Source organism: Colias croceus, chromosome 1 (genome assembly GCF_905220415.1).
Source record: "Colias croceus chromosome 1, ilColCroc2.1".
Taxonomy (NCBI): domain Eukaryota; kingdom Metazoa; phylum Arthropoda; class Insecta; order Lepidoptera; family Pieridae; genus Colias; species Colias croceus.
In genome coordinates, this window is record NC_059537.1 from 3,664,186 (window position 1) to 3,689,218 (window position 25,033).

A 25,033-nucleotide genomic window follows, 5' to 3' on the forward strand; every position below is an offset into this window, starting at 1 on the left:
CACGCAAGCGAAGCCGCGGGCGGTGCTTCGGTAATCGGTGAGAACGCTGTTTTAGCGATGGACCACCTGACAACCTGTTCTGTTGTAATTGATAAATTGTTTCACTATTATGGTTTTCAACCAGAGAAGTGCGAAGATGCGTAGCGAGAGATGTGTTTGTAATGAACCAATCATTTTGCTTCATTTAGTTTGAAGTTTGAAAGTTATTTACAAACACATTCCTCGCTACACAATTATACACATCCTCGCATATTATTGGTGGAAAAGCACCCTTGGGCAGATTTATCGGGGTCATTATCATATAGTCAGATGTCTATAAGCTAAATAATATCATAACCCTATCAATTAATAGGAGCGGAGCAATGCAGGTTGCTGTTACAGCTGCATCATAAATGGATAGATAAAATGCATCGTGATTCTGCGGAAGCCACGACTTTTTTGCTTGAATTTAGTGTGCAAGTACTACCTTTCCGTGAACGGCTTCGCATGCTTTGTTTAAAACCTAATCTACACTAATATTATAAAGAGGAAAACTTTGTTTGTTTGTTTGATTGTAACGAATAGGCTCAAAACTACTGGACCGATTTTAAAAATTCTTTCACCATTCGAAAGCTACATTATCCACGAGTAACATAGGCTAGGTTTTATCCCGGAAATCCCACGGGAACGGGAACTATGCGGGGTTTTCTTTGAAAACGCGGGCGAAGCCGCAGGCGGAAAGCTAGTAAATTATATAGGTACAAAAACCTTCCCCGAGAAACGCTTTATACTATACTAGCTGCGCTCCGCGGTTTCACCCGCATTGCTCAGCTCCTGTTGGTCTTAGCGTGATGATATATAGCCTAAAGCCTTCCTCGATAAATGGGCTATCTAACACCGAAAGAATTTTTCAAAGTGGACTTGTAGTTCCTGAAATTAGCGCGTTCAAACAAATATACAAACTCTTCAAAGATAATAATGATATAAATCGCAATCAAATGATACAAAGTTCTTTTGGAATAGTCACTTCCATTCTAATAGGAGACGATGTAAATTGAGCGTACGTTTAATTTCTGAATTTCATATGCCAAAAACATAGCATTGTTTAGGTTTTTTTCCGTAACAGAAGTTCTTTAGACTGAAACGAAAGATTAACTAGTCAGTCAATATCCGTTTTATGTTTTTATTCATACGGAAATATTACCATTCAGTTACTTTTTATGTAATAGTCATGCATATTAATCTTCCATTATCGATCGCATTACCTTAAATAACCATGGATACAAATAAAACATCAATTCATTTGCTTATAAATATTTTTATTTATGAATGTGACTTCGTGGTTACACAATCATATACTTCGATTATTTTCATAAAATTAGAAATAGAAAAATAATATCAAAGAGCTATATTTAACTGGAACATTTGTGGATCGAGTTTAATTGTGTTTTAATGCATTTTATATTCCCTCCAGTCACTTTAATCTGAAGACAAAAATTCGTATTTCAAAACATTAATCAAATTAAACGTCGAAAGCATTGGGACGATATATTATTCTTGTCAAATAAATTCAATTAATTAAATTATATAAACACAAACGCGTTCTTCTATTATGTCATAATTTATTAATAATAATAAGTCTCTAAACAAAATACATAGGAAAAATATAATCATGATATCAACACACAAAGAAAATAACGAAATCTAAAGAAAAATTAAGTAAGGGTGTCATCGAGTCAACATTTTATTATGGAAATTGAAATTTATTATGTACCCCAGTAACTGATTCACCTATGAACACAAATCGTGGTTTGCTTCTTGTGACTCCACTACGCAGTACTGCACAAGGGTAACGCATTATACGCGACCGAGCCGCGACTTAAACTCAACCGCTATATTTTCTTTGGACAGTTTATTTCAAGTCACATATTGCAAGACGTTAAATCAACAGCTTATTCAGTTTAAGTCGGAACACAAGATCGCAACACTTGGACACTGTAACATTAGCTTACAATAAGGCATTCAATTAAATTTCGTAGCAAAATTATGTCAAAGACGGTTTCGGAGGAACTGAGCCATAACCAAATCCGAGCCGAAACTGAACGGGAATGTGTTTAGAAAGCTGTTATCTAGATTTCGGTTACGACCCCACGAACAAAAAAAATATATAGAAAATAAATTGTCAACGTCATATTATGACGAGTCGGGTGCGACTACACTATCCGCCGGTCGGTCATTTTCACTTATAAATAAAAAAATCTGAAATGTTGTCAATTAAAAAAAAAAAATTATCACAGCTAGACAATCCATAAACGAACATCGAAAGTCAAAAAAAAAACGAGTCCAAATTTAAAAACTGAAATTGTCAAAACCATAGACAAAAAAAAATACAGAGTGAACAAAAAATCGAATCATATTCAAATGTCATGTGTCAAGTGAGACCGTCGCGCGGACAGTGTAGGCGCGCCCGCATTGTGTTAGTGTCTATGCTCCCGTGTGTAGTGTGTGTGTGAAAGCAGAGCTACATTCGCTGTCACTTCACTGCACGCAGCACGAGTTCTTGTGGCCGTTCTTCTTGAGTCGCGACTTGGGCCGATACTTCTCGAGGTACGACAGTTGCTTCGCGTTGATGGCGCCGCGACGCTGACTGGAATATGAATAGTATAAATATGAATGATTTATTTTCTTAAGATTTGTTCTTCGTATGCAAGATAAGGTGAATTCTAATGCAATGAAAATTATTGCTTTTCGGTGGAAAAAAAAAGAAAATTAAGACAAAAAGAAACATAAATTAAAAGTCTATTATTATCACAATATGCACAAAAGCAACTCACTCTCTGATGGTCTCAACCGCCTCCTCGTACTTCATGCCGAGCTCGATGAGCGCGATGGCCACCATGACGGGCGCGCGGCCCAGCCCGGCCACGCAGTGCACCGCCACCGCCGACTCCGGCTTGTTTTGCGCCCTACAAACATACAAATATATTGAAATACAGTTAACCGCTTATAAGATGCCCGTGGTGCATATAGACTAAAGAAATCTGAGATCACATCTCACATTTTTTCACCATTGTACACAATATTTATTTGTTTGTGCTTTATTGCTCAAGATAAATTACAAATTGAAACTTAACCTAGGATACATTGTAACAAACGGCAGCCTTATCGCTAAATAGCGATTTCTTCCAGACAACCGGTTGTACGGAGAGAAATTAAGTAAAGGATGTATCATACATCCTACACAGTATGTATGTATAATGGTGAAAAAAATGTTTTAACTTGGTCAAGTATTTCCCGAGATTGGCGTATAGAAGTATTTGTTTAGTTTGACATTGTTTAGTGGGTGTTAGGCATACTAGGCACATTGCTTATTTAGGAAAGAGATAACGCTAGGCTCTACCCAGTCGTTTCGCCCGCGGACAATAAGCATGTATTTCTATAGGTTATGTGTTATTCTGGTGGATACATAAACTTAATCAATGCCAACTTTGGTAAAAATTGTTTCAGCGGTTTTCACAACCTTTTTCGGTCTCAACTACTAATTAGTGAAAAGAAATATAAAAATAATGGGAATTTTCTCCATTTTTCCAACTCTATCTGGACTTACCTTTATTAGATCTAAACGTATAGTAAGATAATCGTCACAATCAAAACTTCCTGAAGATATGATTTCTTTTAAATTGCAGCATGTGATAAATTTTAAGAGATAAAAACTACTCTAATTTAAGATATGAGCCAGCCACGACTTTAAGAATAAAAATATATTAAACGCCATTTTACGGAAACAAAGTAACTCATAGCCAGAACATAAATGTCTCATAAAGTATACAATTATTTCTCATGCCTCTGTTTATATTTGGCAAAACCGAACGTGTAAATGGTGCAACATTACAATTATTTATACTTTTTTTTTCCGTTTTAATGATTACGAGAATCCATCAATAGTTTACCACATATAGTAGTCATTGAAATAAATGGATACATTAACTTTATTATAGCATTTGGATGTTGGTTATTATATACCGTTTACAAACTCAAAGCCAACTTCATTCAGCCAGTAACAAACTAACATCAGCACATTTGTCCGCACAAATAACGATCATTACCCGAAAATACATTTCAAAGGACACTTTATTTTTACATCGAGAGAAATCTGAATGTTCTCCAAATAAATATAAATTGTCCTTGAGACGTTCCTTGAAGTGTATAAACATATACACACATTCATTCATGATTCATAAAAAGCACGAAAAAATTCTTTGGTACATTTCGCTATCGCAAAATAGAGTGACTAATGTGTATGAAAGTGACGCACGTCTAACACCTGTGTTTCGTTTTTATTAAACTTTAAACATACAATGGGTCTAACGCGTCATAACGTTACTGAGAAATCGATTTGATTTATCAATAAGTGTCCTTTCTGCGAAGAGAGGAGACACGTGCAATTTTATCGCTATGCAGTTTGGTTGAAAAAAGCTGCGTCGAGTGAATATAACGCACGTGTCCACGTGTTTCGTTTAGACTGAGCGGAAACTTCTGGAAGATTCTCGTTGACTTTAATTTCTTATTTCGCAATGTCGTTCAACTGATGTCATCAATAAAGAGCAGATGATATAATAATATTCCAAAACATAAGAAATAATATTGTCATAATGCATATAAATTGCATAGGTAGGATAGTACCTACACAATAAAATATTTTCAGCATATACTCTTTCTAGTACCAAATTAAATGCTAAATTCTGTCTCACGAATTCTTTCAAACAAACACTGATTTATTATCATTTTTGCGACGTTACACCGGGTAGGTTGAAACAACAACCACTCCCTTATTTATTATCATTTGTTGCGACGTTACATCGAGTACTCTTGCACTAAGGAACCAGGCCCTGAAGCATCGATCTTGTTGGCGCGAATAACAAATGAGCGATATGCAGTGACCCCAATACGAGTGTACTCAGGTGGGGAAACTTTCCTTGCATTAAGCGATTAAATACACTTCTCTGGATAGTATTACAACGGCGCATTGGTAGAAAAAATATAGTTTGCCAGCTGAACCATGTCTGTTCTAAAGAATATTTAATTCTATTTTTTCTAAAATTTGACAGGTCATAGCGTGCTGTTTTATAGGACCATAGTTAATAACAAAAGTGTCAATTTGAACCAGTATTTCGTCATATTAGCTCGTTCAAACAAACAACCAAACACTCAAACTTTATAATAATATTATAGCTTGATTTTATCTTTGAGTTTTCTTTGAGAAAAAGGCCCCCAGAAAGTCCTTCAGCGCGGATCACGTTTATTGACATAAGGCAAAGTTTTCCGAGCTATCCGAATACTTTTATACTTTATATTCCACTAGCGTGCCACCCTCGCTTTTTTCAATGGCATTTACCCCATTTTATGGGGGTAGTTACGGAAGAGATAGGGCGGTTCAAATTCCTTTATCTTTAAATGAATGAGGCTTTTTAGTGGAGAACGGTTTCGGTTAAAATTCATTGTCAATTTTTGTACGATACTTGAAGACTTGCATTTTCATGAGGCAACTTTATTAACATATTTTTTCGGACCTAGCGTAGCGTTGTTATAGTAATTTTCTACTTATAAAAATGAAGTCTGACTGAAATTCCTTCTACTTTAGTACGGCTGTAGTAACAGATTGGCAAACCCTTCCAATCACAAAATGTTCGTTGCGCGTCTGTTGACTGATAAACTCAAAAGCGATCGAAATTTATTCGATTTCACTATAAACTACGTGGTGAATGTTTTCTACTCTTTCACACGAAAAAAGCTGATCGCATCTGTATTAAATGTAGTACAGAAATAGATCAGTCTTGTTTAGCTCACAGGCAATTTTACCTAGAAAAAAAAAGTAATGGTTAGGTTCCAGCTACTAAAGAAAAGCTACTAACTTATCGCGCAGGATCTCGAACCAGTCGTCCACCACGTTGGCGGGCGGGAAGGTGCCGTCGTCGTACGCGAGGTCGCGCACTTCAATGCCCTCCGCCTTGAGCGGCGCCGTGTCGTAGCTCGGCTCGCACACGCGCACCACCGTGCACACGTTGTGCTTGCGCAGCTCCTGGAAACAATGGGTGGTGATGTATTGTAAAGTAGTTATTTTTTAGTGGTCTCAATGTCAGCCAGAACGGCTAGTACGTCTTAACGAGGAGGCGTGAACGGAAGGTTCAATCTGATAGTGACATGCGCAAGGGCGACCCTCCCTTGACGGGGATCACGAGCAGATATCTTGGTTGGAGGAAGACGTAACGACCAGACTCGGTCGGGCGTCCAAAAGTAGTAGGCGTAAAAACGGTTCCATAGTGATAAAAAGCAAGAGAAAAGGAGTCAATTTTTTGCAATACTATCTTCAAGTACCTGAATACCTTTGAAACAATTGCTTATAATATATCCATAAATCATATTTTATTATATCTTACAACCATCAACGGCTCTAGTTTGAAAGATACAATACCACATATTGTGACAAACCGATGAAAAAGAGGATTTATTTATCTGATACATACATATAATATTTCTTTATCATCGTCGGGACTCTGTACAAACTACAAGAAATTGTGAAAAAAATAGGGCAAGTAACATACGCAAAAAATGTGAACGATAAATTTTCGAGATCATTCTAAATGACTTTCATTAAAGTGGACAGCGCTGCGGCAGTTAACGTTACAAAACCTTCTTAGCCTTGAACGCTCTCGACGTAAAGTAGGAAGAATAAGAAAATGCATCAAAAGAAGCGCAACCTAAGGTATTTTGAAATTATTTTTTGAAGATAAGATAATAGGTAATTAATTTTTCAGTCTTTTCACATGTCCCCAAAAGGAACTGAGGCGCAATGTTGCCCACAAACTTAAAAAAATATGATACAATATTATGTGTTAACTACAGTAGATTTTATTTTTAGGATTCTCGGTTTGGTCTATATTTATTATACTAAAGAAAATCGTCATGAAGTCTTCAGACATTTTGTAGATAACAAAAGATCAATAATTTCCCGTGATTTCAATACTGCGTCATTGACAGTGTTATCGAATGATAAATTCAAAAAATTTACCCAAAATGATAACTCATAAAATTATTCCGCCGGAAAATCTTTATCGCATTAAAATACATAAGTATGAATTTAAGCTTATCATCATTTTCTGATCTATGGAAATGCTAAGTTCGCATTAATTGATGACTGGTAGGTAAGTATTAATAGGTTGCACGACATTCGAACATTACAAGACCTATTACTTTATTTGATTTGAATATTTTGGTTAAAACTAAATCCCCACTATTGAAAAGCAACGTAAAATCGTCGTTCCAATAAAATATATCCCCACTATTGAAAAGCAACGTAAAATCGTCGTTCCAATAAAATATTAAGTAACTTTTTCACAAATAAACTTTCTGACCCGTTACTGAACGTGTTTGCAATAGAATTGGTGATACGAATAGTTGAAACTCTAGCTATTGTGGAAGTACAATGGGCTATTTCTGTGGTCCTAATCGCTGGGAACAGGAGCAAGTCACACATTGTAGGAAAGCAATAAAATTTCCTGTTAAAGTTTAAGTTTTAAGCTCCTCTTACAGGTAGTTTGTCAAAAGGATTCAGGTAAGGCAAATTGTGTATGTAAGGTGTTATGTAATGTCTAGCATGTTTATAACAATTCAAGTTCACAATAAACTTGTCTATTTAAGGCATCTTATCATGTCGAAGCTTTTTCTCAATCCCACGTAAAAAGGATTAGCGCTGAAATTGGTATTGTAAACAGTACCGCTATTAACAACGCAAATTAAATTAGAATTTTGTAATATAAATAAAAAAAACATTTACAAACACGCTTTGTAACGTCGGGAGAGATAAGGCTCGCAGGCCATAGGCACCGCAATTATCAAAGAAACTCGAAAAACGAGGGCAGAAAGCGCTCTGTAAATTGCTCTCGGGACAGGAAATGGAGATAAGATTCTTCAAGATAGGCGCAATTGTGTTGAGATTTATAGCACTTTATCTTCAAGCGTTCGATAAATTGTTCATTAATTTATATGCCGCATTAATAATGTTTGTCTAAATATTAAGATCACAAATCTAGATAAACAATTTAACTAATAATACCACATTTTATTCAATTGATCGTTATATTAATTAGTGAGCTAGCTGCACTGTATTGGTTGATTTCTTCCACCGTCCATATCGGCTTAATAGTATAGAAATAAAATGCATATGCGTACCTGTAGATAGGACTGGATGGTGACGTCCGATGGGCGATCGGTGATGAGGAAGCGCATGCTCTTGTACTCGATGAGAGACGGCGCCGGCCTGATGTCCTTCTGCTTCATGGTGATTGCTGTCTACTGCCCAAGACCACAAGACGACTCTCGCACTATCTCACACTTGGATGGTCTCAACCGCGTCACTTCGTAGTACGTCAGTCTACAGACAAATTGTCACTCTATTTCCACACAACACACTTCAGTTTCGTGACTTTTTTTTAGAAAGGGTCCAATTATATAATGAGCGCCACCCGCATGGAGGTCGCTTTCAAACACTTGAGCACATCCGAATACTAATAAACGAAGGTTCCGAATTGGGTTACGAAACTAATATGAAATTATGTGAACATAAGCTTGCTATTAATGATTCTTCGGCAACTGATATGCTCCAATAAGTTGGGTCCGAATCTAAGGTAACTGAAACAAAAAAGAGGTTTTATTAATACATGAATCGCGAAAGATGAATTCCAATTTCGAAATGCGTCAAAGCGGGAACGGGAGAAAAAACTGCTTTTAAAAATAGAATACAGATTGTAAAGTTTCGGTCATGTGAGTTAGTCCAGTGGAGCTCGCTGTTTTCTGAGTGACTGCCAAGCGAGCGTCACTTTTTAGCGCGTTCACACCGGCTGCCCCTTGGCTGTATGTACACAAGCTGTGATAACATAATAGTAAACACTACGCAATAATCGTTTAATAATTGTGTACATTGATATACGGTTCTCAAATGAATCCATATCCAAGGCTATGACAATAAAGGTGGACGCTTCTTGCTCTAACATTGAACTTGGTAAATGATAAATCATGTTTCTATGCAAGGTTCGTGACTACAGTTGTTTTTGGACTCTGGTAGATACATGTGCAGTCGTGCAAGCGTGACAAACAAGCATTATCTATACCATGTTAATTCACCCTAAACCAAACGATCTACAATTTGATCAAGGTTGATTAGAAATTGGCATGTTACATATGAATTTATACCTAGTTCATTACGCAAAGTATACAAGATGTGAACATACCTGTGGGTGGGTGATAATCGCAAAATGCTTGGGTGCGAGTAAGCGCGCTCCCGGCAGCATGGGTCTTGTGGAACACCCCACTACGTTGCCTCCTCGAAACGCCCTCGAGTTTATTTGTGTTGGGCCTGGCAGTACTCCGCGCTGTCCAAGCGGAACTCCATCAATGTCGCCACAGAACGAATGCCCAGCTGCAACAATAACAACAAATTAGTACGGCGCACTATTTACACTCCATTATGACACATCCACCGCTATTTACGGAGACAATTACCTTAATTCCACGGTTTATTTACGCATTGCTATTAAGTCAACATTTGATTATGTTAATTATAGAGTAAATAGAGATTTATAAATGCATACATGGATTATGCAGATAACAATGTAATGCCGTAATTAAGATTTAGGTCGTGCATTCGTTGGAATCGATAACATTGTACCTGAATAAACCATGTATACATTTAGAATGATGATATGTTTCAGCCAGATATAGAATACAAATTATAATTAGACCAGAAATGTTTACTAAATATTTCTTTCTCTTTGTATCATATTTATATGGTTACCATGTGCTCGTTTTTTGAACGACGCCACACATTTTTGGCAAGTAACGTTACGGACGAAAGACAACAACGCGTAAAATTTAAATAAATCTTACGCTTTATAAAGTTGATTTCAGTTTCTGGCTACTGTTTCTAGCTAATTCCAATTAGCCAATGTGAGAGGACGCAAATATTTTCAACTATATTTATTTTTCTACAGGTTTCATTCAAGGAGAAACGAAATCCAGACTTGGGCTGTAGCCAACATAACCTGGAGCCTGGCCGCTAACGCAAATGATTTAGAATGCTTTTAACAAACTGTTAATAACGTTAATTAATAGAGCTATCCAAATGGCAAAGTACAGAGCGTAGTACGTAGTTGATTAAGTGGGAATCTAAGAGAGATACGAAATTTCTTATTCGCATTACGCAAAAAGTATGTTTCCAAATCTTTTTTGTTTTAAATATCTACTTCTGAGAATCACCATATCTTTAATAAATTCAATAACTTAATCGTAGACGATTTAGAAGAACAATGATGTAAAAATGAAATTAAAAGAGTGAATATATTGAAGGTCACAATAAGACACAAAAACAAAGATCATGAACCCCTTGCAGACGCGACGGTCGATAAACTCCAGTCCAGACTTCCCGAACACACATTCAACAATGCAGACGGTATTCTATTTAACGTTTTAACGGTTTTCAGTCTAGCCATCGAGATAGGAAGAAATAATACATAACGTATATCCTCTAACTGTCTGAGGGTGACTTTTAAAAATATTGCGCACCGCTAATTAGCACAGGATCGTCGTGCATTTCAAACAACAATATATGAAATATAAACAGTCTTCGAGAATGTCACTGCGGATGTGTGTCTATCAATAGTGTTGGCAACGTGTATGATATTCTATGAAATTCAATAGACCAAGCTAGTGTCGCGTTGCTTTTAGATGCTAAGCGGACACGTGGCAAACAGGAGGCTGACCACAAAGGACATTGGAACCACAACATCAATCGTGGCTCCATATCAGCATCACGTTACAAATGTATGGAAGCGTATTAATTTACGCATGATCTAGAATATCAGTTCCGAGGGTAACAGATATCTATTCTTACGTATATCTATGCATTAAACACAAAAAATCTTCGGTTTATAAACTTAATCTTTCTCAAATGTGAATACTAGGTACTAGGTACATCAATAGCTATTGATAAAAATAAAAGAACAAAAAATCTAATCAAAAGGAAAGTCGAAACAATTACAGACCTAATCCACAAAAGGGATAAGTACAAACTAAGACGAAACGACGCTTACAGTACAACAAGATTTCAACAAAACATGAACCACCCGGATACCTCTTAATAGATCTGCAGACATAAACAATTTAATAGCCTTCATAATTTGATAACTATAAACACTTATAAACAATCCCAGACCGTATAATTTGGATCATTTTATGCAACGTACCTACAGACAAAGAAAACAGCCACTTGTAGATGCAAGTGCGACAGCGGAAACGTTTTCCAGCCGAGGTCGAACTGTAGCTAATTCCCTGAGAGCTCGATTCATCTTTATTGCGGCATACCTAATTCTTGGTACTAGTACTGCTAATGGATTGTTATCGAGTTTAATTTATGTCGTAAAACTATTTTGATCTAAACGACTGCTATTCGCGATAACATAAGGTCATGTTTTAATCATTTTATATTGAGCGTGATTGCTTTACATTAGTGAACTTGATGAATTGGTTGATCGGTCAGCTGTTTTGCGTGTAATTTAGTTATAGGCATCCAAACATGCAAAAAAACATCATTTTCATTCAAAACCTATTCATGTTCAGTTAGCTTACGCAATACTATCTATAATATTAGCAACGACTGTTTATGAAGCAATTGCTTACTCTTGGCTTATCTGTTGGGATTTAACCTACCACGAGCACAAGGTGTGATTGTTTGTGATTATGTCACGTATCTGCAGTAAGCTGCAAGATAAATGCCGTTATCAAAAGAAAATAACATCGCTAAGCAAGATTTTATGGAATTTTATGGCTGGATTTATCTGACCAAATAGATATTCAGAATGAATGATACGAGTTAAATACTCAACAAAATATACCGTAAATAAAAGCCTTTCCCTTATGATAAGAACCCATGAAAATTTTGCAATCATACGTTATATGTAATAGATTATTATCCAATCTTAAACTGCGTAAAATATTGTTAGAGTAACCATCTTTATTGCTCATTAACTGCTATATAATCCAACCAAGTTTCATTTTATGTCCAAATCATAATGTTACACGCAATAATTACACGTTGTTTATCCATATTTGTTTACACTAGTCAATTTTAGATTTATTGCCTCATGAATTATTCGAAACTTCGCGTGTATTCAAAACACAAGTGAAGTATTTATTTTCCCTCTAATAACCAAAGATGTAACTCGTTAACGTAGCCACTCTAATTAATTTGCTGTTGATGATGTATTCTTTTCAACCGACTTAAAAAAACCGAGGTCGTTCTTACTTAACTGTATTTTTTCTTTGGGTTTGCACAGATTTTGATGGTTGTTTTTTTTATTGTAGATCTATTAATTTTATTCTTATTTGATATTTTGTGCCTTCCGGTTGGTCCAGTTCTGACCATTTGAAGGAAATTTAGCTTGTTGTTAAAAATAATTATTTGAACAAAATGTTGCCTTTATTAAAATAGTTAATTACGTCATAAATCCAATTGTTCATATGTTTAAAATGTAGTTATTTGTTTATAACAATTAAGTTTCGCTTCTGCGCACTTCTAAATTAAATCTTATTCATAAACAACTTTTGTTTGTTGATTGGAATTGAATAATTTATGAGACGAATAGAATTTTCCGGTTTAAATGATACGGTTTAAGTTTATAATTCACTTAAAAGTTGCGCGGTAATTAATCTAAATCTTAATAAAAATTCCAAATCCAATAATGAATAGGTAGGTTTCATTATTTTTCACACGTGTAAATCGAAAGCACTCCTCCTGTGGTTATGTGTTTTCCGTATCAGAATATTATATTTAAACATTAATGACCAATCATTACGAATTGACCGTGAAGCTGACATTGACAGTGGCTCATAATAATAAGATAACCGTAGCTTTTGCATCTACATAACATGTTATTATAGCACACTTATACATCTATCATGTTTTGCGATACTTTTCCGTATAAGCATTAAAAATATAACATCGTTCGTGTCCGAAATTTATTAGCCAAACAAGCTATTTTAATGCTTACGCCACTGGCACGAATTCCGTCCACAATTGATATGTTTATAACATTTTAACTGAAACATTGTGGTGCAATTACGCTGAAAGTTATACAAGTGTTGAAAACAAGATATATTTAAAATGTCACCCTCCTAAATATTTTATCACCTCTCGACCTATAAAGCTCGCTTGGCTCCAAATTGTCTTGAAAGTTGAAAAGAAACGTAGCTTTATTTTATTTTTTTTAAATATTCAACTGCTAGAAAGAATGGGCATTTCGATAAGATAGAGCGAGTAAATGTCTAACAATGGCCTCATTTGGCGTTATCAAAAACAATGCGAATGTGCTTGTACACCTGTTGAGTTCAGAGCGAAAAGAAAAACTTACGCCGTGAGAAGGTGAAAGTTTTGGATGCATGCAGTTACCTGACTTTGTGCAAGCATATCCAAGAAAAGAGAAACGCATAACGTGGATTACATTCCCGTAGATCTACTTTAGTCACGCACGCACACCACTCGACGATTCGTTCTCACAACGTGTCAGTAAAGCGGGACACGGAGGTTAATGATGACACAGAAACATCACTTACATGTATCCGACGCGACGGATGAATCGGGTCCGAACTAAAAAGTTAATGAACTGATCAGTATTGAAAATAAACGAAGCGATAAACCACACGCACTGAGGCTGTCGTTGTAGACAGTGGAAAGACTTAGGCGTTCACATCGCAACGGGTCGACACGGTCCGTGCCGCGATGGTGCAGAGCAGACTGGCATGAGCGGCGTGGCGCGCCCTCGCGCCGACCGCCGCGGCTACGTCACGAGCGACGGCGGTGGCCGACGGTGGCGTCATCTCCGCCAACGTTCGACACATGCCCACCGACGCACACATTCGCAACCGTAACTAACTTTTCATGGCGGCATTTAAAAGTTTGCAAGTTCATCGCGATGTTCTGAGCGGAGTAAACTTAGACTAAACAGTAATTAGACTGTAATATAATCATGCGTGAAGAGACAATGGCCTATCGCCAGACAAAACATCTGAAAGGGTAAAGAGGAATATAATACCTATGAGCAGATAGATTGAATAACTTAACAAAAGTAATATCTATATTACATATAGAATAAGTATTTCTTAGTTAATAGACAATTTAAAAATAACCCTAAAATGAGAAAAAATTGTGTGTTGAAAAAACTGTCTCACGCCCCCACGGAAAATTACAAGCATGAGTTATTAGTTTATTACTAAATACCGTGAACAGAAGGAGCGACTAAAAATATGAAATTTTGAAGGGATTCCGGAATGTAAAATAAAAACTACACTTTTTTTCTTACAGTACGGGCATATTTTTATCTATCGTAGTTACGAGGCCTTTTTGTGTACCTAAGAAACATGAGTCCAAGTTCCAGCTAAATAATTAACTACCGAACAGAGCCACAATCGAAGATGAGAATTTTACAATCTGTTAAATAAATTCCGTTATCTGTTTAATACAGATTAGCAAAATAACGGGAATGAAAATAATCTACTAACATCCATTTCTACGGTCTACCACATAAATTACGTGGGTGTTCGTAGTCGTTGTCGCTAGGCGTAGGTGTTTTGTTCCTACGCTGTTATACGCTTAGTTGCACTTAAATGCCAGTAACTATAGACTTGGAAGTATCGTCCTGTCTGATCTACATCCACCCACAATATCGTTTAACACACAATAAACCAGCACAAGAACAACATAAATGTAGATTGCTTTGTAAAATATATTGATCTATTTATAGTGTGGGAATATAACAGCGAAAATGAAATGCACTTAACAGGCTTGAAGATCAATCAGAACGATAGTACGTTCATTAAAAGATTAGTTATCAGCATGATGAATCTTTACAATTCATTGTGCAATTATAGAATAACACTTTTCAGATTTACACTTTTTTGCAAGTTAGATATCGCAGAAGATATTTAAATGCGGTATCACGATTATAATATGATCACGTACCATATTTATCGGTACTTGTAGACAGAATTGCAGCGAAATATCTTCCATTTACTACTATTGTTGGTGGTCCAAGCAATAAGTATAACATAACATCATCATAGTATCTTATTATAGCAGCTAAATGATGACTATAAGAATACGAAATAAGAGACGGCTCTTGAACACGAGCCACTTAAGATTCAGCAGGAATGACCTACGTCAATAATGAAGGTTCGTGCCGCGAAAGGCTTATTTGGGTTATAAATAAACGGATGGTATTTCTTGTTTTATTAATTTAAGCAAAGCTTGAGATCATATTTGCCTTTGCCTTTCGTTAAAAAGACATCTGGTAACTTGATAGACATGACATCGTAAAGGTTGGAACATTAGAGTTGCTTTTGATTATGATTAATGATAAGATATCCGACAAGTCAAAACAACAGATGGGAATAATTTACGGATATACAGATTATATGGGCAATATCCTCTTATTAGAGAAGAATTTTTGTGTATTTGTATATTCAGAATCTGAAATCCTGCCTTTTATTTAAGAATAAATATTTTTTCTGCACATTATTTTTCGGATCAATATTGATCAAGGATGAAACCCCATTTTATCAATCAGTACATCCATACTAATATTATAAATGCGAAAGTAACTCTGTCTGTCTGTTACTCAATCACGCCTAAACTACTGAACCAATTTTCATGAAATTTGGTATGGAGATATTTTGATACCCGAGAATGGACATAGGCTACTTTTTATCCCGGGAAAATGACGCAATCCCGGAAATCCCACGGGAACGGGAACTATGCGGGTTTTTTTTTTTTGACTGCGCGGGCGAAGCCACGGGCGGAAACCTAGTACATTAATAATAATAATAAATTATAAAACCCAATCATCGAAAAAAATGTGTAATTTACCTGGAAGTTTATCGCAGTTATAAACATTCTTACAAAGAATTTAAAAGATAGCAATCTAATGTTATCTATTAGTTCTATTTTTGGTCCTTAACTTCAAATCATATCTGAAAAATGTTCTCTGCAGAGATTACTCTGTACTCCACAAACGCAGGATTAAATTTAAACATGGCGGGATATTCAATGTCCACGTGATCTTGACACGTGGCGTGCAAAATCAACGTGTTTCTCTTGCACAAACAATAACGGGCTATTGTTATTCGTCCTCAGAGCTCCCACGGCAAACGTGATTTGGTACTCGGCGTTGGTTTAAATAATATGTTGAAAGACGGTATTTCTAGATTTCATTTCAGACTGTTTCTTGGCTCGGATTAGAACTCCATTACTTCTATTTCTAAATATATCTAGTATTAAACTATATTCCTTCCTTAACGATATCAAAATCAATAATGGTTGCGTATATTTTGGCTTCGATCGAATTCAATATTATTAATCCGCCGTCCTTGCATTCTTGGACAAAATGTTGTATTTAAATGTCGATTATAATCGTACATGGATACACATTGTTGAGCTAACTGTGCAAGGTCATATCATCGGCTTTAAAAAAACAATTACTCAAAATTTATCTCAAGAATTTCGACACCTATCACTAACAATCGGCCATTACAGATAAAAGTATAGAAATCGAGAATATTCCTGGCCGATAATCATTGAAAATCGTAAACACAACTGTCATAATATATTTTATTTATCGCCAATGATAAATAACCAACATTTGAGAAGAAAAGTTTTCTCAAATACACCCAGTAACTAAAAGTAGAAAAGTTAAGTGTGTCAACTGTCAAATGATGCTTCTTAAATAACTCAAAAGTTTATAGGACGCTGAATGCTAGAGAATAGAGCAAAGGGCAACCTTTCTGCAGATAAAGGAAAGTGAATGTAATATGAGCGCTTTGTGCAACGGTCGTTGGGTGGGGAGCTCGTGCAAATCAACTTTCACGGCACTGCAAAATCCACCCACACAGCCGACCAATCAGAATGCTATATTTCATTGAAATAGCTGTGTATTTAGAATTCAATTCATGGAAATGAGTTCGCGCTGTACAGGGTCCGCCAATACCCCAGCTCCGTCCTCCCAACATGAATAATTCAGCATTTCTTCAGACGTCAATAAATGGAATAACGGAATATTGAAATTGCAAAAGAAATTAGAAAAGATCCAAAATACATGTTATATGTATTTATGCGAATTTGCGTGGTTTAGGGAACTTGATTCATCGCGTTCGTTGCCGTACCGGTACGAACCCACGCGTATCTTTCACGACCGTAATATTGGTTTAATCCCATAAATTCTAAGCAATTGAAAACATAAACTTCCTGTAAATATCGAATCAAAGCTACTCCATCGGTCGGGTCTTATAACTGGTGTGTCTATTTATAGGAGTTTTCTAAAGAGAAAGCTGCGGAGCTGGAATTTATTTTATAGGTCTAAGGAGGTCTGATGTGTGATGCACGTGTATATATTTCGATGTCTGTCTGAGGTGGTTGATGCAGCCCTGCCCGTTTGTATTGCAACGGGAAACGGGTCGCGACCCACATCGCTGGGATCAATACGCGGTCATCGACTCCGCCTGCGCCTCGTACGATCCCCCCGTCTGCCACATCAAAGGGATTAGACCTCGTTGTATGCCTTCGACGCACTAAAAATAACTTAATAGCCTCGCAATGTCAGACGTCACATGAGAGCTATTCTATAAATGCAACGAATATAAAAGCCAATGTTGAAACGTATTTATTTGCTTTCTACCATAAACACACTTTTCATTTTGCATGAAATGCATCTGATTTAGTGTGCTTATAATTGTTACTGATAGAATGAATATATTATCCACATTCAGGCACTATTTTACATCAAGTCAAGTCAAAGTAAAAAGGAAGTCTTTAAATTTTTATTCGAATGATAATTATAGCATAATGATATCAAATATCAATTATGATAATAGTGATAATACGATAATTATTATATTATTTATCACAATTTACAATAACTAAATCATTAAAACTAAACTATGAGATTGTAATCGCTTTATCACGTCATAAAATTATCATTCTACAAAATTCCCTATAGAAACCTGAGATATCGAAAACATGTTTAATTTATTGATTTTTTTTGGAAATATCTTTAAATACAATTTGACCGTAATTAAGGTGATTCTTAGACCGAAATATTGTAGTAGTTTAGATGTGACTTAATTTTATCAGTAATTTTAAACTCAAACTCAAACATTTATTTATTCAATTAGACTACTTCTGATAGCACTTTCGAATCGTCATTACATAAGTATTTTTAACATTTACCGATTCGGAAAGCAGTATCTATGGAGAAGAACCGGCAAGAAACTCCAACTTTTACTTTAAATGCCTAGTTAAACAAAATTGTGATAAGTGACGTCCCAGCTTCGTAGTCCCTTGACATCGAAATAGGTCTATATTGAGCATTTAGGGACTCCAACATAATATACATTTAGATTAATAGTGATATTCTAGAAAGTACTGAATATCCGTGTATTTATATTCAATAGGGACACGTTCCGATAATAAATGAGTTTTGATTGAGTGCCAATCATTATATCTACTTACATTAACTAGCCATCAATAACAATGCGATTTTCTGTTAATTATTCATGACCGAATCGATATCGAACATTTACGTTACACTCCATTTAAGGTCCAACATGACTAAAACAAAGAAGATCACTTTGTCCAAAATTACCAAATGCCACAATATTTGACTGCATACTCCGATTTACAGCATTATCAAGCAAGCAGTTAGATACAAAGTGGCGGTTCTCCGGATACGACCGCAGAAGGTCTATAAAAATCAATACAGTCGTATAAATAGCGGCGATGTCGCTCAGGTGTACTGGCCGTGGTGACGATACCGATGCGACCTGGCTCAGTGACCTGGATACCCAGCGTCTGACCCCTTTCCCGGGTACCAACAGCTCGCTAATTGCATTCCTCATTATTGCACTTTGTTGCACTTTGTTCTACAAATTGCGACAAATTTTCAATACGCTTGTAAATATTCATATTTTCTTATAAATGGTTACTTATTAATTAGTACTTTTAGTGATTTACTAAATCCCAAACACATATTACCAGGTAAACCAATATTTGGTTTCTACGGTACGTAAAATTGTGGTTAGGTAAGGTTTTTCATTACGCGGGTTGACTTTTGCTTTTGAAACAAAGGGTCAACGTTATTTCCCGTGTTTCATTGATCTTTTACGCAGTTCGTCCTATTTTTCTTTAAAACATATATTCTATGACTGACGCTATAAGTATAATTTTCTTTTGACTATCAAAGCGATAATATGTATTATATATACACGAATGACGCTGAGAAGAAACTGCATTTTTATCGTCTCTTAGCAACAATAAGCGTTACTGATACTAACAACAAAATCGTGCATAATGCAGATTTTCAGGCAAATTAATACAGAATAATAATAGTATTAATTTTGCCTTGTGGATGAAATTTTATGGAATATGTACATCCAATAAATCGCAATTAACACTACCACCACTAAAAGGCTTTCAAGTCAGGTGCACTTGAAACTTTCTAGACTTGTCTATTAAAGTGCAGCGCATATATTACATTAGTTAACGGCAGTTTCAAAGTTATATGAATAGCTCGTATAAAGAACGAGTTGCTAACAATGTTTCAGTAATAAAGGTAGCGAGTACGCATTATTATTAATTTAATAAGTGCGCGATTAGCTTATCTTTAGATGATAACTTCTAACATTTGACGCAAATTATATTATTTTAATGAAAAAGTAATTGACTGGAATATGAATCATCTTCATTCTCTTGTAAATTGAATAAAATTAATATTTAATTGTTATTTTATTAATTTTGTTTGGTTATACACTGGTTTCAAATTGGTATCAAGTGCATGGGCGTTTAAACATCATCTACCAACAGCAAATTTTACCATAATTCGATATTGATTACATTTCCAACCTCAATAAAACCAACCATCCATGCAAATATATTGTATTTGCATAAACGACATAATAGTTGCAGGTTTACTTCCTCAAAATGTAGCCTCAACTTTCAATGCCAAGGGATCAATCAATAACAGTGCCTACATCAGTACATCGTTCAACCGTGCGTTATTATATAGGAGAGGCCACAGCGTGCGTCGCCCTTTAACTTCGAAAGCCCGCCACTAAAGCTGCGAGCAACGACCCTAGAGCCCTTGCAGATTGAACCGGTGGTTTTATACGTACCCACCCGACCGGCTCTCCCCATTCCTGTCCAATCAACGCCCTTTATAGTCTCCAAGAGGGCCCAAATATCTCAGACCGACCGAGCGCCGTTCCCGACAAAACTGCTTAGGAATGTCGGGTTAGGTAAAATTTTTTATTGCTCGTAAGCTTGCAGGATGCTAAAAGCCCCTTGGATTTTGGGAATTATAAGACGTCTTGCTTTTACAATAAAAGGGAAGAGATGTTAAAAAGGCATAATTTTGCTTTTATTTCATCGTATTCATATTTCATATGATAAACAGGCTTACCTTACAGGAAAGGAATAAGATGCCACCGCTTATATTATGAACTAGATTTCCGCCCCCGGCTTCGCCCGCGTTTGCAAAGGAAAACCCGCATAGTTCCCGTTCCCGTGGGATTTCCGGGATAAAAACTATCCTATGTGTTAATCCAAGTTACCCTCTATATGTGTGCTAAATTTCAATCGGTTGGTGTAATCGGTTCAGTCGTTTTTACGTGAAAGAGCAACAAACATCCATACATCCATACCAACTTTCGCATTTATAATATTATGTAGTAGGATAGTAGGATGATGGATTTCTGTAAATGTTAAGGCCGTGTACGCGGTCCGTGCGCTGTTTGGCTCAAATATGTGATTTTTCAAACCAGATTGTCCATCAACCACTTATCTTACAAACATATGAATTACTAATAATTTTAGGAAATTTTATTGTCTATATAGTTAGTTAAGAGTTTTTTTCAATTAATACAGTATTTGTGAATACCATCAAGATAACTGAGCCGATGATTACTTGATTTCGCTTTTAGTGTCAATTTCGAAGCTAAAAATATCTGAAATCGCTGACAGATCTAACACACAATTTTTTTTAACTAACTGCAAAAATCCTTATTAAAATAGTTAGTTAAAAGATTTTTTTATTTTGGACTCCTAACTTACGAAATTAAAATCCGAACAATGTGAATTTTTTTAGAAATTATAGTCGACAAAATGATTATTTTCACCAAGATATTTGACTTAGTTTAATATAATTTTTACATATTGCAATAAAAGAACGTCTTACTTATAAGATAAAATTTAAAAAATCATCTAAGGTACCTCTATTATTTTTCTACAATTTTTTTTAAAGTACTATAAAACACTGCGCGCGACCCGATTAAAATCAGTCGGCAGCGAGCCTTTCCAGAGAGAGGACATGTTGCTCGGCGCTCTCCTGTGGACTTATGCTGTTCATAGTAAAAGGATAGCGCAAGCCGCGATCTATCGTAATAGATCGCGGAGATTTTGACTTGCGTTAAATTGAATAAGCCCTCTTAATCTTAAATTTTTTAGAGCTTCAATTATACATTTACACGTTATTAATCTAATTAGTTAACGTTATATTAAGACTTAAAAGTACACAGTAGAGCAATCTTTTTCATACCTTTTTGAAGCATAATATTGTTTGACTAAGTTTTACGACCTGAAATTTCATGATAACTGAGCAAGTGTAGAGGATGCAGATTAAATATTAAAATCACAATATTATCTCTTTTATATTGCAGAAAGTAAACTAATACCACTTTGTCAACCCAAAGCAACCTATTACACGATCTACAGGATGCATATTCACGTTGACTCCGTTTAAAACGCGTACCGTGTATATTTCATGAATACTGACTAAATAGATCCAGCGATCAGCGTTCAGAAAGATCCTCGTGATAGAGTGAAGAGTACGTGAAGAACTACACAGACGAAGGTCTGTTAACTGATTATAAAGCCTTATTGTATTGCAGCGAAGCGAAGGCAGGCCGTTAGTTCATAAATGATTCCATCCACTCAACTAAAATATCAATTCGGTAACTGATGACGCCATCGGGTGTGCCATGCCCGTCATTCAGCCAGTGGCAAAACTAATCTAATTGAAATGGCGACGTTAAATAACTCTAATTGATATAATCATTCCGAATTTAGCCATCGCACAATTAATTAGCGAGCGTGAACTTTGAAACCATTTTTATATAGATTTTTGAATGAACTAATTAAGTTTTTGTAAGGCAAATGGAAAAATCGAGAACATTCGTTCAAAGTTTACCTTACATTGCAACATGCACATTCTGTTCCTGGATAGCATTTGTAAGGATTCAGGAGATCGCATATCCGGCGTAACGGACCAACGTCAACGCCTGCGCAGGGTCAACATACGCTCGCCAAGGCCGGTTCAATGCCCTTCTAGGCTCAAGGAATGGAGATAGAAAAAGTTCAAATTAGCGTACATGACCGATAGTACAAGTTTGATCGATTTCCATGGTATAGAATTTCATGTGGTTGATTGATATACTGTCCTACTCTAACGTAAGTTCGTTTAAATATATGTATGTATGTTCATAAATGTGTTCGTGTCATTCACGTTCACCAAATGTTCAACATCTATAAATGAGACTTATTTTGCATTTTTACAAATTACAATACCTACTTTGTATTGTATTGGGACCACATAAAACGGCATCAAATCCTTTTCGTTTTAGTGGCATCGTAATACATTAGATTGGAACGATATAAAAATTAGACAGTTTATAATTTTTATAGTTTGAGCCTTGTACAATGTATATGTAATAGGAGTTAATTATGCATACAAGATTATTGATTATGGAATTCACGAAGCTGATAAAGGCATTATGCAACTGTGACGTAATTGCAATATGCGTTTGACGGACTTTACTACAATACACTGGACGAACGTTTGCGCGTTTATGACGTCAATGTAAATTAATTTTCATCTGAATTGCCACCATCAATGTTCGAGAAACTGAATAAGTGATAAGCCCCATTCATTTTGAAAATACTATCCAGGACCAAATGTGCAACGTAATGTAGAGCATGCTAAGTAGATAATAGGCGAAACGAGTTAAGAAAATGGTACCTCACTACATAGTTTTTAAAAATTTATTTAATATTTAAAAAAAATACAGATTACAAGTTGACATATCCTGTCTAGAAATCTAAATAGAGATGCGCGTAAAACTTCCTAAAATACCTATTAAATGCTATTCCTTAATTGTATGGGAAAACTGATATATCAGTTATCAAATTTCAAACTATTTAAAAAGCCTCTAACTACACTACTCAAAAATTAATAATGCGCATGCAAATCTTCGCTTATTGTCGTATTTCCAAAATGTACTACTATGTTACTAAATTATGCATGAAGAAAATGCATTTAACCACTCTATATACATAATATTGTCTTCGGACGCTCTGGGAATATGACAGTTACCGAACTGTGACAAAGATTTCTATGCGCATTATCACTTTTGGAGTACTGTACTTACATGATATCTATTTTCAATATAATTTTGGGACTCATTTATAATTAATATGATGAGACTACTACTCATCCTACAAATATTTTAAATTAGTATGTCAGTTATAAATAATACCAAATTAACTATTAACATATTGAATGATACATATATAAAAAATAAACCAGATCAATGAGTGAGCTATTAAATGCTGCTGTAACGAATGCCTAGCTAGGACTGCAATCATAAATTTGGGACACCGGAATATTTTCATCTGGTCACACATGATAATAAAAATGGCTCTGTTTTTGAGTGTCTAGCAGGTGTAATTTTTTTAGGTATGTACCTAATAATTATTTAAGCTAATTAAATTATATATAGTTAATATTATGCAAATTGTTCAAGTTAACCGATTTCTCCTAACAAAAATATCCCATTCTCAAATTGCATCAAGTTTAATTAAAACCTATTTGTTTTGCAATGTTTTAGTTAATGATAGCAACACATGAAATAATTTTAAATTAAACAAACTACACTATATACTGCTACAAACAATATGAATTTCAAAGAAAATATAAACATTTAAGTTGTTTATGCTGTGAGTTATGAGTCATATACATATTATACCTACTGTATTGTGTTATAACAATTTCATCACATTTTATTTTTAATTACCTAATTTAGTTTTACTATGATTGTTCTAGATTGTGACAAGAAATTATTGAAATCCATTCATAATTCCTAAAACATGATACTATGTCAATATTTCAAACAAATTTACCATGTAGGTATCTTTGTTTGTAATGTAGGTGAATGTATAGTGGTAGTTCAAAACTGCAGGTTTTAAGAAATTGTAACCTGCAGAATCTTATAATGTATTAATATTGCTAAAGTACGTTTTCACAAATCGAAACTCCTTAAATAGGTCTATAAATATTGCAACTAAATATGGAATAGGCTTGCACTCATCCATACTTTTAAAATATGCGATAGGTGCTTGGAACACGTCGGTGATGCTTAGCATGTTTGCATACTTGAATATTTGTTCCTCCTTATTGGTATGAATATAGAATGGACTAGATATACATAATTGTAGGAAAACTACAATAATTATTGTTCCACGCCTGGTTCGTGACGTCCATACAAGAGGGCACGACCTTCGCTCGAAGGATACTTAATTATAGTACAAGATTCTCATAGCGAATGATACAGAAAACTTAAAAGAAAATTGACTTACCTCCACAGCCATACACATTGAATAAGAATTGAACGGATTCAGCCGCGAACAGCTAGTAAAATTCACCACACACGCAGGAAACGTGTGCTCGGCACAGAAAATTAACTCAACTGACAAATTACATTGCCATGTTAGAAAATATTAGAGTGAATAAAGTGTTATTCTTTATAAAAATTATAAAGCCAAACCTACACGTTTTATTCATTGTTGTTAAGTTTTATTTATTATTTTAAAATAAAACTTCCTATTGAACAGAGTTAAATGAGATCTTAA

The 25,033-nt window shown here is 35.4% G+C and overlaps 1 protein-coding gene across 4 annotated transcripts; it reads right to left on the bottom strand.

The window, feature by feature from the left end:
- Positions 1-1,277: 1,277 nt before the first annotated feature.
- Positions 1,278-24,891, bottom strand: LOC123703294 (PRL-1 phosphatase). Of its 4 annotated transcripts, none has more exons than XM_045651276.1 (6): positions 24,761-24,891; positions 9,267-9,454; positions 8,209-8,667; positions 5,892-6,058; positions 2,814-2,945; positions 1,278-2,626 (listed from the first exon to the last, which is right to left on the bottom strand). In XM_045651276.1, exons 3-6 carry the CDS (start codon positions 8,314-8,316, stop codon positions 2,518-2,520), a joined length of 516 nt encoding a protein of 171 aa, XP_045507232.1. In that variant the 5' UTR covers positions 8,317-8,667; positions 9,267-9,454; positions 24,761-24,891; the 3' UTR covers positions 1,278-2,517. The 4 variants fall into 4 exon arrangements, with proteins under 4 accessions (XP_045507232.1, XP_045507255.1, XP_045507336.1 ...); XM_045651299.1 differs by lacking the exon at positions 24,761-24,891 and adding an exon at positions 13,642-13,832; XM_045651380.1 differs by lacking the exon at positions 24,761-24,891 and adding an exon at positions 13,478-13,620.
- Between the last annotated feature and the right edge of the window lie 142 nt (positions 24,892-25,033).

What these genes read in the sequence shown, in the direction of transcription:
- LOC123703294 (XM_045651276.1), bottom strand. Translation starts at nt 8,316, where the DNA reads ATGAAGCAGAAGGACATCAGGCCGGCGCCGTCTCTCATCGAGTACAAG. An exon ending in CCATCCAGTCCTATCTACAG is followed by an intron (nt 6,059 to 8,208) that starts GTACGCATATGC and finishes CATTGTTTCCAG; the next exon opens with GAGCTGCGCAAGCACAACGT. An exon ending in TTCGAGATCCTGCGCGATAA is followed by an intron (nt 2,946 to 5,891) that starts GTTAGTAGCTTT and finishes GTATGTTTGTAG; the next exon opens with GGCGCAAAACAAGCCGGAGT.